The sequence below is a fragment of the Tigriopus californicus genome, chromosome 12 (assembly GCF_007210705.1).
Source record: "Tigriopus californicus strain San Diego chromosome 12, Tcal_SD_v2.1, whole genome shotgun sequence".
Taxonomy (NCBI): Eukaryota; Metazoa; Arthropoda; class Copepoda; order Harpacticoida; family Harpacticidae; genus Tigriopus; species Tigriopus californicus.
Genome location: NC_081451.1, coordinates 12,068,770 through 12,085,467, shown reverse-complemented (window position 1 = coordinate 12,085,467; position 16,698 = coordinate 12,068,770). Strand labels below are relative to the sequence as shown.

The 16,698-nt window shown below is 39.5% G+C and overlaps 2 protein-coding genes across 3 annotated transcripts; one reads left to right on the top strand and one right to left on the bottom strand.

The window, feature by feature from the left end:
- Positions 1-998: 998 nt before the first annotated feature.
- LOC131891646 (uncharacterized) lies at positions 999-7,489 on the bottom strand. Of its 2 annotated transcripts, none has more exons than XM_059241276.1 (4): positions 7,349-7,489; positions 7,152-7,277; positions 3,663-3,838; positions 999-1,285 (listed from the first exon to the last, which is right to left on the bottom strand). In XM_059241276.1, exons 1-4 carry the CDS (start codon positions 7,386-7,388, stop codon positions 1,280-1,282), a joined length of 348 nt encoding a protein of 115 aa, XP_059097259.1. In that variant the 5' UTR covers positions 7,389-7,489; the 3' UTR covers positions 999-1,279. The 2 variants fall into 2 exon arrangements, with proteins under 2 accessions (XP_059097259.1, XP_059097258.1); XM_059241275.1 differs by having other exon boundaries at positions 999-1,266.
- Positions 7,490-15,085: 7,596 nt separating this feature from the next.
- LOC131892056 (uncharacterized) lies at positions 15,086-16,501 on the top strand (the record flags this gene model as incomplete). Its single annotated transcript, XM_059241785.1, is given in 3 exon segments — positions 15,086-15,244; positions 15,315-15,443; positions 16,341-16,501. Coding segments are annotated over 3 exon segments (330 nt in total), but the record flags the coding sequence as incomplete, so codon positions are not given.
- Positions 16,502-16,698: the final 197 nt, after the last annotated feature.

Sequence of the window (16,698 nt, the reverse complement as noted above, 5' to 3'; positions counted from 1 at the left end):
ACAAGTAGCGTTTAACAGAGAAGTGAAAACCTTTGGGATTTCATACTAGTGCGCCCCCTGGTTCTACCATGAAGAAAGTGTCACCACACTTCTTACTGATGACAAAATGTTGGCACCAAATGTTGTTTTCGTATTTCTGCATGTTTTTGTCACTTGCCAAGTAAAGCCGCCTTTTCAAGTAAATGTTGGATTGAATGGTTTAAAATAATTGTCGAACGATTTCCTATGACGGCGAACGATTTTGTCAATGAAAATTTGGAAGCACTGTATGTGCTGAAATCATGGTAGTTCTTGCCACGATTGTGGCGCAGCCTGACTAACTCACATAGCTGAAATCCGATCAGGTACTTCACACATCTCTATAAACGTAAGATCTTCGAAAAAAAGTCAAAGAAAAAGATATGTTTTCGAATGGGAAGTGCAAGTAGTGTGGCCCAAGCGGCATTTCCAGAATTAAGATCAAAGCCTTGAAGCAATAAACATTAAAGTAAAAGTGAAATGTGTAAACTCAACTAACAATGAAGTAAGCATTAGCATGAAACGTCGGCCGGATATTCCCACAACCTTGAACGGCTATTGCAACATAAAATACAGAAGAAGAGACATTGCAGCAGGACTACCATGTTCTAGTGGTTATTTCAGAATGAAAGAGAGAATCTTTAAAACAATCAATTTCAACCAAGCCTCCCATTGTTCTCCTTCTTCATTATTCACTTCACGAGTTCTGATAGTCCATCAGCTGGTTTTCAACGCAACAACCCTTCACTTTGGTTGGGCCATGGGAACCATAAAACTGATAAATGCATCTTTTCCCAAGTGTTGAAGGTAACATTTACAGTTACACGTCTGTACACGGGTTACAGAATAATTGTTTTGAATTGCATCCATTGAAAAAAGAGAGGCAGCACGGCAGAAGAACTCCAGACAACAAAATATCAAGTTCATGTTCTAGCGGCAAGGCAACAATTCTTTTTTCACAAACCATTTTTTTAACAATATCCATTTGCCAAATATTTCTATTTCACTCTTATACCAATATCCAAACACATTCAATAAAAGAAGAAAGTAATGACATAAAAAAACTCATTTACATTGTTTTTGGTACATTGTTAAAACTAATTTTGAGCAGCAAATCTTTTAGATTGTAACACGTTGAACCAGAAGACCAGCAGCTAAAAGGAAACTCATCAGTTGCCCTCTTATGGATCCATTTCCCTTGGCTCCATTACACTTGGAAGCAGAGCAAAAACAAAGCGTTGATTTCAGCTGAAAAGGCAAGTCATGACTGTCGGAAAAAAAGAAAATAGTATGATGGCTTGAGGTCGCAAAATAATTTTTCATGAGTTTGCAAATTTGGCCAGTCATAAACAGATTGGGTTAGATCCATCAAGCTTTTGATTTTGGTTCTTCATTGAATTGAACTTCAAATTAAAATAAGATCAATAAAATTGTCCTCTCTTAGCCATGACAATTTTATGAGGACGCCTACAGCCAGTCTCACAACAGGCATGTACAAGGATAATGACTTTTAACAAATTCTGCCCCAAATGGCCATGCTGGTCAGTCGCGTCATAAAATGATTTGGCTGGTTCAGTTGATTCTGTCTTCTCTTAAAAGTCAATGGCTTGTTGAATGAATTTACATCCAAGTTTAGTTATATAAAGGTATCCAACCTTGACTTCCTGACGTGAGGAAGGGTAATAACTTGTTCACGTTTGACTTCAACAAGTGTTGGCATGGTTTTATTGCCAAAAAATGCCGTTGGCACCAATTTTGAACGTAAACGGCTGAAAATTAGAATCATTCTAGGTAAAGCAGATTCTGTAGCAACTTATAAAATCCCCTCTGCACAGAGAAATACAAATATCCTAAGTGACATGTGTCTCAAAACACAGAGGTTTTTAACTCGGACAAAATATGAAGACTGGTTGATACCTTGGATATTCAACCTCGTAGATCTCGTAAAGGCTTAGAATGACCACAGGCCTGTTTTTTGAAGATCTTATCTCGAAGTTAAGGGCTTGGACGTTAACCAGTATGAAAAAATAGTGCGCGTCATGAATTTTTGCACTGAACTTTGAAGGGTTAGTCTAAACTCATGATTCAATAGGATAAGCATCGAAATGAAGATCTATTGTGCGGTTGGTTGCTCCAAACCGGCTTCATAAGCCTTCCCAAAGGATCCTGCCCTTCTTAAGCGCTGGTGCATCAGTGAAACAGGTCAAAACCAGCAGAAGGACGGCATTTCTCTAGAAAAAGTCACCAACATCGCTTCAAAGCCCTATCATCGGGGATCTCTAATCATGACGCCGCCAATTAAGCGTAAGTTGCTCTGCAGCTTCAAAAGTCATCAAGTTTCAAAAGCTTCAAAAATCATACAGAGAGACCATTTCGAATAGTGACTTGGATGCAGGGAATCTCGGGAGGTCACAGTGAGACGATTTGCCAAGGAAAAGGGCTTCAAATCTGTTTTGAGGAGAGAGGTACCTCTGGAGACAGAGGAAATCACTACCAGACGGTTGTTTAAGGCCTCCAAAGCCGTGGCTGAGCTCAAAAAGGGACGGCAGGGACTTCCCCTCATCTTCTTAGATGTACAAATGTTCGTTGTGGACCGATTGTTAAATAGCTGACAAGATCGTCTCGTGATCCAAGGAACTTTCAAAAACCCAACGGGATCAAGTGCTGCAAGAGTGAACAAGATCAAGTTCACTTTTCAAACAAAGCATCCGGCCTCGGTTTTGGTGCCAGGGGTCGTTACAGAAGATCAGGGAAAGTTCCCACCCATATTTGTTCCTAGAAGAGGCTCGATGCCGAAGGTTACATTGAGTAATTGAAAAAGGTTGAACTCTGGAACGATGGCAGATATGGCAAGGGAGGCTGCATCTTCACCCGAGACGAGGCAAGGCTCCACACGGCCAAGGCAATGACCATCTGGTTAGCGGCCAACATGCCAGGATTTTGGGGCCCTGAGAAATGACCACCTAACTCGCCACATATCAACCCATTGGACAAGGCTATCTGGAAATATCTTAAATCAAGGGTCAATTCAACCAGTCATCCAAGTGTTGAGAGCTTGAAGGCTGCCATCAAGTAAGTACCAGTAGGACAATGAGTGCGTCCAGCAATGGTGACATAATTTTAGACGAGATCTTGAATCTCTATTAAGAACTGAGGGATCTTTCCTTAAGAGGAAATGATCAGTATGTTCTATGCTATGAACTATTACAAATAAATGTTTCTCAGGAATTGCTTCTTTCGGTTGTGGAATGAAAACAGTTTCTGCTCTAAAAACTGCTAAAATTCATGACGCAATTGTACACTGGCCAAAGTGGTGAGCGGATGCTCATGCTGGGTAACGTCCAAGCCTTAGCGTTTAAAAAACTCGCCTTAGAAAAGACGCACTTTCTTGTAACTGTTTCTTTGGGGAAAATTGATATAAATGTGATTATACACTTTTCATGAAACAAAATTTTCGGTAGCAAGGTGTTACGTTCTAACTGTTTTCTTTTAAATAATGTTAGATTTTCTGTATATCGCATTATCAAAATAACTGAAACAAAAGAACCACCTAAACTTGGTTTAAAAACAAGACAATATCAAACCTAACAAAAAAGCAACCTTGATTGATTGATTAGGAACTAACCAGTTATTTGAGCTTATACCTGTTCAGATTCCCCTTTTCGGACGTCTAAACAACCATCGAGTCGGATTTCTGGTCGAGCAGGAGTTCCAATAACGCTTTCAAGCGAGTCTTTGATATCCACATCCAGTCTATTGAAGGTGTTCGCTTCTTCGTCCACAAAACAACCTTTGAACAATTTGTTTTGGTCACCATTTTCTGTTGGAAATAACATTAACTTAAGAGGGTTAGTTTTATCCTTGTCTCGAAAAACGACAAGAATTGTCATTCTGACTCAAGAGAAAGATACCACGATGAATTTGGCATATTTATGGTAGACCCTTGGAAGAAATTGTGTTTTTGAAGACATTTTATCAAGAGCTCATTGTAAAAACTGGGATTCGATTTAAAAAAGGAAGCAGGATATGCGAATGCAGCATGAACTATTGCAATGTTGATAAATTAAACGAATAAGATCTCAGCCAAATTTCGTTACTTATCCTCAAATTTATGAGTCCGATGAGTCGTGACAGGGCAGTTGTTTGCCATGTTGTAAAGGGTCAGTTTTAAATATATCGAACCAGAGTCGGTTATCAAATGCAATGGCATACGCCGAGATTACGTTCTGAGGTTTGACGCCAGGGTGAGCTAGGGAGGAGATGTCTCAACAAAGCGCAAAGCTACATGTCGTAGAACTGCAGTTACGGGTAGAGTAACATGAAAAAACGCCTTGCACAGGCACCCAGCCATGTCTGGCTCAGCTTTTCTTATGTAGAGAAGCGTACTCTCCAAGACCACTTGAACATCATATTTATGGAAAGCTTCACATGGGCAATACTAACTTCAAGCAATTTGCCAACGGTTTCTTCAGGTTGACCAGATTTAGGAGAAGACTCTTAGGCTTGTGAACTTGTAGGAAAACAGTTTTCAAAGTAGCTACATTTTTGCTTCTGTTGTAGCTTGTTTAATTTCCTAGTTTTTTAAACGGGCAATCTTGTGTCTTGTAGCTCTAACTATAATGATGTTAAAACAATACCCGAGTCTGGGGTTTTCGCGAGCTGATCATTGGGTCATCCTGAGTTTCTAGGTACTCTCCCTCACGCGACCTTTGACGGCCAAATAATCCCTGTGTTCACCCAGTTGCCCATTCGTAGAAACAGACGCTGCTTCATGGTCACCCCCCTTTCTGCTTCTTCTTCAGTTCACTTTTCCAAACCAATTACCAGTGGTAATTTAGAACTGGATTCTTGGATACAATTGTCTCCTCTCGTCTCACCCGTCTCACCACAGTGGTCAAAAAGCCTTATCAAGCATTGAGAGAAATGCGCATATCCATCTTAACTGTCTTCTTCCTTGCAAAAACCATAAGAAGTAATTTTGACGTGATTGATTTATTGAATTCTGGCTCAAATTTGGCGCTCATATAGCTAATTGTTAACAAGATTTACTGGAATATTTCTGTTGGAATTCAAAAAGGCTTTTGAACCATTGTGGCAGTCGTCTCATTCGTGAGACGATCGGGGTAAGCTGATCATCTTAGAAATTACTCAGAAATACTTTGGTGGTAACTTAGATTTGCCACATGTCAGATACGTTCGATGAAACAAAGCACGCTTTCACCGTAAATTTACGATTATAATATAATACGATTCGATAAATCGTCTGAAGTTCTGTGTCGTGTTTTTGTATGCTGGCTGTTCGTATTTCACGGTAGTCTACTCAGCCATAGACTACTACATTAGCCTGGATACTAAGAAGTTTTTCTTTCTTTCCAAAACTTCAAGACGGACGGCTCATCCCAAGATAAAAGACTTGAATGGCGCGGGTGCTTTCCATACACCTTTAACCAATGTATTGATTAAATAGTTTTAAATGGACGAAACAGTGCCTGCTACTGATGGGAACAAACAATGAAAACCAAATTTCAAACAAAAACAAGGAAATCATTTCAAAGAAGCAAATAGAAAGCAAACAAACCAGAAATGGGAAGGGGAGAAAGAGTTGAAAATCTAGAGTTTTTGTTTGACAGACACACTGAGGAAGCTGATTATTTTTAACCTAAACAACAGTTTGTTACCTTACATCCTGGCTTAGAAAGGGATTGAGATTGACTTTGCTCTTGATTTCTCTTGTTATGTACTCCAACCAGAGATGAAAAATTATTAAAATCCATTGCAGTCCATATCGCTGGAAGTCTGTGCCTTAACGCTGCTAAAATGATCATTCAAGGGCTGCTTTCTTACAAGGCTTATTCATGAGAGAGTAGAGGCAGATTTATCACGAAATTGAATGACAAAAAAAATATTTCAAAAAATATTCAGTCCTTTCTTAAAGGCTCAATTAGGGCAATTTCCCCCAAAGTCCACTAAAAGACTCAAATGCACTCGGACTCAAGTCTGGACCCGCCTCAGCACTAGTTTCACGACTAGAGGTCCGCCCTGGCGACATGTATGGCTGGGGCTAGATCAGACTCGAGTTCAGGTGCACCGGAGTCTTTCACCATAATAATTAAAGGTGATTTGACAAGTTTTTTCGCTTCTTGACGTCTTCGAGCAAAACTTTCAACGCTTTTTCTTACTAGCACATCAAAACGATCTTTTTTTTCAACTGACCAATCAAGCTCTGCATCTAAAGGTTAAAAAAAAAACAGATCACACGGACGATTTTCGAATCGGGTACCCGCATCAGATGGCATGAACATATCATCTTTTGCGTTTACCAAATTAAAATCAGTAGTCATTAGCGGCAATGAACGGATGATTAAAACAACCCTTCAGACAACTTGAAAGGATAGGGTAGAAAGGAAGAATAAGTGCGTGAAACATTGAATTAAAATTTGAAAATATGTTTCATGGCAATTCTACTTTCTTAATTTCTAGTTATTTTTATATATGTATTTACACTTTGTTTGCCATTTTAGAGGTATCAAAGCTTTTTATTTGCAAGAAATTTGCCCTCCTACTTATGATAAGAAGTGGCCAAAATATGCTTTAAGAATTGCTTTTTATTCAGTAAAGTGTACAAAAAGATCGCTCAACATATCCAAAAAGCGTAGTTAATACTCTTTATGTATCAAAACTCATTCTTGAACATAAAACAGATCAAACATATTTGACCCTCTCTAATTAAAAGACACGGGAAAACTCGAGGTATATCTCTAACTTAAAATGCTCACTACTCAGAAATTCCGCTGAAATGTTCATCTAAAGGAATGTTTGAACAATCGGAATTAAAAATGTTGCTGAATTATCGAACTTATTTCATTAATCTTTTAAAAACGTTGAGGACCTACAATCGAAAAAATACCAGTTTGGTTTGATTAATGACAATGACTAGTTCTTTCATTTGGGGATGTCAATTGCATCAAATAAATCTTTGAAAACATTGATTGGCGCTAATTTCTAAGAAATTCTGGAAAAAATGTTGCTCTGGTAAATTTGTAGATTTAAATGTTATATGAACAAATCCAACTCTGGTTGTAAGTATGACAAAGTCCTCTGAATCATATAAACTTTGTCCTACGAGATCTTACGTGTTTGTACAGTGATGCAATAATGGAACTCCTTGGAACATGTCCTGAGCGTTCCAGTTGATGAACCACATTCAATCATCATACCATTTTCTTCGCAGGTGTAGCATTGAAACTCTTTGGTCATGGCTGAAACAGAGATGAGTTGTATACTATATAGATACGATGAGCAATAAAGAAGTTTACAAGAAAAACGATACCGATGCCAGCAAATGCGATGACACAAATTAAGATCCTCATGTTGTAGATGAGTTCTCCAGACACACTAAATGTAAAACACTAAACAACCCTGCTTGGTGAGATGATTAAAGTGTGAACTAATCACAAACCTATTCTAAAGTTCTGCAGAAAGAGAAACGGCATTTCGCGTATTGTTTCCTCTATTTTGAAGAACAAGGTGTTGCCTTGGAAAATGGATAAAGTAAGATCACTTTTCAGCCATGTCTGAGAAATGGTTTCAATCGATAAATATGATGTTGCTCTTAAAAATATATATTTTATGCGAAGCGATAACGTGTGAGGACTGATAACCGCAAGGCCAATCACAAACCTTTTTCATTGACTTTTTACAAGGGCTCTGCTGGGAAATAATGATTGTGAAATAGTTTCTTTGAAATGATGTTCATTGAACAGAGCATCAAGATTGCAGATACGAACTACCTCTGAATAAAGCGGCAGAAATGCTGACGACAATAAAGGAGCAAAAGACTACCGATCGAGAAAGGGTCTCCAAGACTGGACTAATCTAGCAGTGGTTTCAAAGCGAGCACTGGCCCTCGATAAATTCAAATTTAGATATTCTAGACCTTCCAAAATGGAATAAGATCCTAAAACTGGCTATTTATAAATCTGTTGACATTTTTCATGTCAAGAAATATGTATGTGCGCAAAAAAAGATTGCCTTTTTTTGTCAATCAAAGGAAATCAATCTATTACACAGAAGGAGAGACAAAAGCTTTTGAGGAAACGAGTTTCTCTGATAAAAAGATGGAAATCTTAACGTTATCATTCATTCAAACACAAAACTATCATGAAAATGATTGAAGCTCTTGACTTTTAGTTGAAAAACTCGATGAAGAATGATCAGGTAGGGAGAGAGAAGAAAGTTTTTCGAGATTTCGAACTCAGCCCAATAGCTTTTTATTCCTTTGCCAACTGAAAACAAGAGGCCAATTTCCTTGTTGGGCCCCTTACACTACCGAAAAAAGAAGAATAGTCCAGCCTGATCGATTTAGTGAGTCAGTATTGTAGGTCATCAATTCTTTTCAACTCCTTTTCAAGGAGGGGACGGAAAAATAGTTCGTGATTTTGGTCTCTTTTAGGTTATGAAAATCGGCTAAAAAAAGGTTCCAAAAATCGGTAAAATGAGTTATATATGTATAAGTGAAAAAATATCTTTAATTTGTTTGGTTATTCATATATTAGGGCACTTTTAAAAGCATAAATCGACAACTAACTAAAAAACTTGACCTGGACCACCCTGTACAAATTCGAAGTGAGAATAATAATTTGAAGCATCGTAAAAAATTTTGATCCAGAACCTTGTAGACGAGTGGTCTCTAAAATTTGAACCATCATTGTGTGAGAATCTACGGCAATTGGATACAAAAACTCACTTAATAGTTCGTAGAAAAATTAAATTACACATGAATTACTTATCAATGATAATCAATACATGCATTCTTAGGTAGAGATGCTCTTAATCAAGGAATCCGTTAAAAACTGAGACATAACAAATATGAGATGAAAATATTTGTTTCTATCCATCGGTTTTTAGAGAAAAACATTGTGCAAAAGTCATCGCATGGAATGTACAGAACAGGGTAGAAAGAATTTAAGTCACTCTTTGTGCCGTATGAAGCTTGATCCGTGGACAACGGTACACTAGACCACAAACCACTGAAAAGTATGGACGTACCTCGACCAAGACTAGTCATAACAAAAAAGCTAATTCAGCAGCAATTACATTTAGGCTGTCTGTAGAAACTTTGGTCCGATTTGTTAGTCAAGACGTCAGGGCTCCCAGGTATATGTTGAAAATTGCGTTTTCTTGGGCTTCAAGAAATCTATGGACATGGCGAACTGCAACATGACAAGACTAATAGTGGAGCCCTGATAACTAGTGTTGGTCATCGAGATAAGTCCATAATTTTCAGTGATAGATGACTACGTGTAGACATATTTGACGCGCCAAATGTACCCCAATAGGGGGTTGATCAAAATGGGACAACTCTAATTAGGATTCGCGAATAATAAACGCAATAGAATTGGCTTGCAAAGAAATGTACCTCTTTAACAAATCAGCGCCCTTGCTAACCCGAAATTACGCAGTCTCTTTCGATTTCCCCTCCACTAGGAATGTGCCGATCATAAGTTAAGGAAAGGAAAGCCAACAGGGAAAAGCCAAGATAACAAAAGAGTTCAGTTGATATTCATAGCCTGCCTATGTAGGGCTCTCTGGTAGACGAGTACAAGCATGAAATGTGACCCCTGACGGGCTCAGCTTCCAAGTTCCAAGAAGTCAAATTCTATAACAATGGAAAATAATCGGAACCAGTTTTAGGTGACAATGCGTCCTCTAATCTTGCCGACGACTTTTTTTAAAAGGAGAACCAATATCATTGTGGTTCTTGCTCAAGTGGTCTTTTTCTTACTTTTCCTTTGAATTTGGAGTATTTCAAGAAGTATTTTCAGATATTACGGAAAGTCCAAGTAAATCACCCAACTTCAAAAATGAATTTCAAGAGAGGCCATTTTGGATTGGTCATGATTGGCCTGATTGGTGAAATAAATCTAGATATATATACTTAGCACTGAGTTTTTGAGAAAATTGCCCAAATCATGGTTTACGTGTGTTATGTTATGGACGCGCGGGGAACAGACAGACGATGTACTCTGGTTGAAGCTCTATTGCAAACTGTTTATTGAACGGTAGTTGGGGCATGGATACAAGAGATCGTACGTATATACACAGAGAGCATATATGAAGAACGAGAGAGCATGATGCATAAGCATGGCGTAAGCCGTGATAACATAAATAAGGAATAACACTACACCTCCCCCCAAATTATATGAATCACATAATTTAAACATTTGCCCACACGAAACTGTCCGGTGTTGAACTTGATGCCGTTGTACAATTGGTGACATCCTGGAACCGGTCTTCGTTTAAAGATGGGGCCGTTCTTTGAATCTGGGGACGTGTCATAAGACATTGTCCGTTTGTAAACCACGGAAGAACACTCTGTGGTTGAACCTGTTGCTGTCTTGTCTTGACGCAACGTTTATATACACATATAAACACAATCACTAACACCACCAAGATAACGAGTCCCATTTGGGCTGTGCCAACATGGATCTCTACAATGTGGAAACCAGAACTCTGTTCCACCTCCTGGGGTTGAGAGATGATTTCTTGAGAGGGGCTTACTCCCATGATGCACACTTGACGTTTGATCACCAAGTGAAGAGTTTTGCCCTTCTCCTCTCTTCTAACCGAGCACTTCTTCGTGGATAAGAGTCATCTTCCTCGGTATCTGACTCGGCGGTAATAGGAGGCTTTATATCAATAGTAACTTGTCTAGCCAATGGTTTGATGAAGATTCTATTCCTCAAACTCCTCCGTCCGTCATCCATGAGAATAATGTACGAACATCCCGAATCTCTGATCGCTTCAATCGTTCCAAGCTCTTTCCAGGTTTTGAAAACTGGGTGCTGAACACGCACTCTTTGGTTGATCTTGAGAAGCGAAAGGGGTTCTGTTCTTCGGTTGAAGTTCACTTTGATGGATTTTTCGGCTCCTCTTCTCATACGAGAAGCAACTCCTTGAGCCATAGGCCCAACGGCCTCGGGTAATGTAGGTAGGAAACCTCTTTGTCTTCGCCCGAGAAACAACTGCGATGGTGATAATCCATCCGCTCGAGGAATGTTTCTCCAAGTTGCCAAGGCTCTGTCAAACATCAACGGGTCGCCTCGTCCTTGACACTTGTAATAAAGGTCCTTGATGGCCTTTACTGCCGATTCTGCTAATCCATTGCTTTCAGGATTGTAAGGTGACGACAATTCATGCAAGATATTGTTATCACAACAGAACTTTCGGAATTCGCTACGAAACTGAGGTCCTCCATCAGTGCGAATCCGCGTTGGGAAACCGAATTGAAGGAATATTCTTAAGAGAATTTTTGTGACTGTTCCCGTAGTCAATGAATCCAAGAGATATTGGAATGGCCAGCCCGAATATCTGTCAACTACCACCAGGTAGTGACGTCCAGCAAACTCGAAAAGGTCGGCTGCAATTTGGTCCATGGGTCCCGTAGCTTGATTCTTCTCCTGGAGTGGTTCTCGCTGTTGGGTCGGTCGACGAGCTTGACAAATCTCGCACCGATCAATCATGATATTGATGTCATTATTGATCCCAGGCCAATAGTATAGCTGTTGGGCGGCTTTCCTCGTCTTCCAGTGTGTGGCAGGTGAAGGAAACGTTGAATTTCCATTCGACAACTTTTGGGAATTACCATCCTTTTGCTGTCCCAGATGAGAAGTGATGACTTCCCAAGTAATGAAAGATCATCCCACACGTTGGCATAAGGACGTGCTGGGTGTATTGGAGATAACTCCTCGATCTTCAGATCTTGTTTAAAGGCTAGGACCACAGATCATGGCTAGGACCACTTCCTTGTAACTTGTGTCCTGCTCTGTGGCGTCAAAGATAAATTTGGGGCTCGGGTCATCAATTGCTGTTGTATTTGATGATATCCAATGTGCTAGTTACTTATATCTTATGTCAACTCCAAGCTGAAGTCTGCACTGCCAACCCTTTTCGTCCGACAACGAACCCGACATCCGTTTATTGACAACGCCTGTTGAAGTTGGGTGATTTACTTGGACTTTCCGTCGATATCTGAAAATACTTCTTAAATTACTCCAAATTCAAACGAAAAAGTGAGAAAATACCACTCGAGCAAGAATCTACTTGACGTTGCCTCTCCTTTTGAAAAAAGTCGTCGGCAGGATTAGAGCACGCATTGTCACCTAAAACGGGTTCCGATTATTTTCCATTGTTATAGAATTTTGGCTGCTTGGACCTTGGAGGCTCCGCCCGTCAGGGGTCACTTTCCCTGCTCTTACTCTTCTACTAGAGAGCCCTAAGCCTGCCTTGCCATCAACTCCGGTTTCATAAGCTCCTACGACAATTGGAAAGACCGTCAATTAAATTGAGACCTCCATGTCTAAGGACATTGATTGCTTTTGATTTTGTTCCTAAGTCCCTGATTGGGATCAAGCACAGATCATGGACTTAAATGAGGATAAATTCCGTGTTACGGCATACGACCAAGTTGGTATAGCCCCCATATTTATATGGTTAAATACCGGAACCCAGTCGAATCGGTAAATTCATTCAAGGATCTCGGGACAATCCTTCAAGACCATGGTAAATTTGAAGAGCATGTACAATCTTTTCAGACTTGCGGCTGGATATATCGAACATTCAAGTCCAGAGATGTACTGACTATGAAAACCCTGTACAAATCAATAGTCCAGCCACATCTTGAATACGCTTCCCCAATATGGGCCTCCATGACCGCTGGGGGGTTAAATAAGATTGAACGGGTACAAAAGAATTTCACGAGATATATTGACGAGATGTCTAAGTCAAGCTATTGGGAACGCCTCGAATCATTGGGATTATACAGTTTTCAGGGTAGGTATGAACGTTACGTAATCCTTTATGTGTTTAAATGTCTCCATTCCCCTTTTCCTAACCTGGGAATACGACATAGCGTTAGCGAGAGACGAGGCATTTCATGTGAAATGCGCTGTAAAATCAATCACTTAGATAAAAAGATTGTGAGGGGCTTAAAATCTTCTTTTGTCTTAAACCGGGCACCAGCTTTGTACAACTTGCTTCTGGGCTCTCTTAGACCATTCTATGCATTGGATAACCCATTGTTAAGTTTTAAACGTGACTTAAATCGTTTTTTGGTAACGATCTCAGACCAGCCGTTCATTGAAGGGTGTCCTAGAGCGGTGTATCAGTTATGTAGAGATCTATCCTGTCATTGACCTATCGATGGTTTTCTACTCATATTTTTATCATCATTTGATCAGCTGCAGATGGACGACTCCAATAGTGCCTCCCAAGAAATATAGATCCTTTTTAACCCAAGTCCAAATACATGCCTTCTTGTCAAACTACTTTATGGTCCTTCGAGCCGGATACAAGAACCCCAACTGTGTAATCGTTATCTATTGGAAGGTGCTTTTTAAGTGCTTTCCGGTTGGTACAATTGTGCCTTTGAAATTCGCTAATTCGCTTCCTCCAATTGTCATTCTCCACTCTTCTTCAGTCTCCATCCAACACACGGTCACTTGCCCAACGCATCATGACCGCTTCAACTGATACACTCGTACCACTAAGTTCATTCCTAGCGAGGACACTTTTGCAACTAGATGTCGGGGGCTGCCTGGTCTTAGAAAAAGGTTCGATTTAAACTTACGAACTCTCAAATATTACTTGGCCAATTCAGATCCAATCGAAAGTTTGGCACGAGACTATCTTTTCGAGTTTTGCTCATCCTTCGAGGCATTTGAAAAAAGCGACTCTGGTATGAGGAGTTTCTTCCAGAAGATACGTGTGACAACGACGTGTATTTATGGAATCTTAAATTTGAAACTGATGTAGCAATGGCTGCATTTATGGACGATTCCTGTTTCAGAATTGACACCAGATCCAGGTCTTCTAATCTTTCTACTATAATCAACGGCCAATATTCGTCTTTGAACTTGAACTTAGCCTGACCGACCTTTTTGGTCGGTTTTATTCTAGAGCACGCCCGCTTTTGAGTAATGGTCGACTTTATTTTAAGAACATGATGATCTGACAGATTACTAGGTGTCACATGGACATACTGGATCAGATCAGGGTCATTGGAAAAGACCAAGTCGAGAACGCTATTCGCTCTGGTGGCTACACCAACGTGCTGGGAGAAATTGTGCAAGATCGCAAACTCCTCCAGTTTTTCAAACGACTGAGATGTCGATTTCGAAATGGGAATATGCCCATCAGGATTAATCTCCCACTCTACAACGCTAGCCAGAAAATTGAAGTCCCCTAAAAAGAAAACTCTCGAGCAAACTGCCTGATCCAACTCATTTCCGGTGAATTGAAGAGCTGCCATAAAAGAGCTTACTGAACAAGATGGGGGTCTATGCATTGTTACAATAGCCAGATCAAGCCCTCAGATATGACAAATGTTCAAATCATTCTGTTTCTGCTATTGAGATGAATGAAATCTCTCTCTCAACTGCTAGTTCCTCTAAAATCTTAACTTTTTTGCTGTCTTTTTTTTAGATATCGGACGCATGAAATCTTTAGACTCCACAAAGACTGCATGGCCACCTTGATTTCATGGTTGGATTTGCCCTGATTGGAAAGTCTTATGCAAGTTTTCGGAGAGCTTTATATTCAATCTTTTTTTTCGCAATGTTTCACAATTAACTTCAAAGTAAACTAGACTAGATTATGCTTCATTGAATCGGAAACAAAAAAGTGACCCGAAATTTGAATGGGTAATTTCTAACTGACTAACGATACATTTGCCCTCGAACTTTGTGCCACCACTGAATAGGGACAAAATAGATTGATTCTCTTAGAGTGCCCCTCTAGATCCCACATCAAGATCATATCGATCAAATGAGGCAAGGAGACAAAAGAGGAGTCTCAAACTGATACATCGTGTATGGGCATCTGTGGCTACCCCGGTGAAGTCATATAAGTATGTTCGAGAAGCAATTTCAAGCGAAATGATTCATATCAATAAGTTATGAAACTCCCTCAATGAATTCATGAGAAAACACATTTATGACTTTCCCCATCCAAATTATCATGTTACAAACTTGGGGGAATGTCCGTGCTGGTCCATAGTCTTGGGTCGAGGCTTGCATTTGACCATTATCTTTTAGTTATCTGAGGTTTTCAGAGACGTATTTGCAAACACATAAAAACTCAACCGCCCCTCACACTCATCAGTTGCTCTCAAACTTACCAGTTGTTACCATGAAGCCTTTAGTCTTCCTCTTTGCCTTCATTGGTCTCGGTAATCACTAATCACATAATTCAAACGTTTTTTTAACTAAACTAAGTGCAGCCAAAATTTGTCCATTTAGCCTTGGCTGAAGACTTTCAATGCTACTCTTGCAAAAACTCTGAAGGGGGCTGGATTGATTGTGGAGAATCCGAAGGGACACTTGAGAAGTGCTCTGCAGTCATTCAAACTTGCGCAGCTTTACGAATTGGTAAGTAATGAATGAAATGACACTTTCACTTTAATTTCCCTGAAGCTCTGCAATAGAACGAACACTCTTTGACTTGGTCCCAAAATTTACCAAAATGAGTAAAAGATGAAGCCGAATGATATTACTAGACTTTCTTTTACTCAATGAATTGTTTAATCAAAACTTGGTGCGTTTTGAAGAAAAATGAATAGTAGGTATTCAAAGGGTAGATCACCATCAAGAGCACCATAAGATTACTTGTACAATACACTTGGGTCCTGTAAGTAGCAAATGCCTGATGACTAGACCTACAAAAGGAAGTTAAACCCCAATACCTAAGTTTTTACGCTTTTCGGCCAAAGTTACCTAAAACGTCGTGTTTGGGGAAAAATCTCTTTTTTGTTCCATTTTTGAGCATTTTTCATGCTCACTCGATAAAATAAAACTGAAAAAAAAACAGAAATCTTCTGCGGCTATTCTTTTTACTGGTTTTCCGAGGTCTACTGACGACTCATCGTCATTTTTGAGAGATCACGGTGCTACTTTTCAATACGGCTGAGGAAATAACAAATCAAAATAGAACTCATGAGGTTAGACAAAAAACTTTTCCACGGGTTCCAAAATATAATTTTGAAACTAACAAACTTAAAAGTAAAAAAAATGAGTCCAAAAACAACTTTTCCAGGGTTTAAAGTATTTTTGATCTTCCTTAATGAGTAAATCGTTGCAGGTGATGAAAAGTGCAATGTGAGATGAACAGTTCCTTTCAGATTAAACGACCTAGTATTGTAATTCAATCACTTAAAAATGAGCCACTAAGTCCAAAATGTTCAAGTGAGCTCCCTAAGAATGGTCATGACGTCATGTTTTTCATACAAGATGAAGTGCTGTGACTATATTAACAAAAAATACTCTTAGTCAACAAGGATGACAAGACCATGGTTATGAAAGGCTGTATCCCTGGTGAGGAACCCACGACTGGTGCCCTTTTCTCTGAAGTGAAGAAATTTGCGGGCGAGGCCTTTTCTGCCCTCGAGATTGACGGATGTTTCGACATTCACGATGGAGATGCTATCAAGGTATGGAAGGCATGGTGGGAAACATTTAGAAAATCAGGAGGGGGAGAGATATTAAAGAGATGCATGGAACACAAGTACGAAAAACCTTGAAAAAATCTCAATGTAAATTTTTAGTTCGCTTGTGGTTGAAATATCTTCAAATCTCACTATGAATCATGAGTAGGCTCCGACAAAATATGTTGTTTTCACTTCGAGCA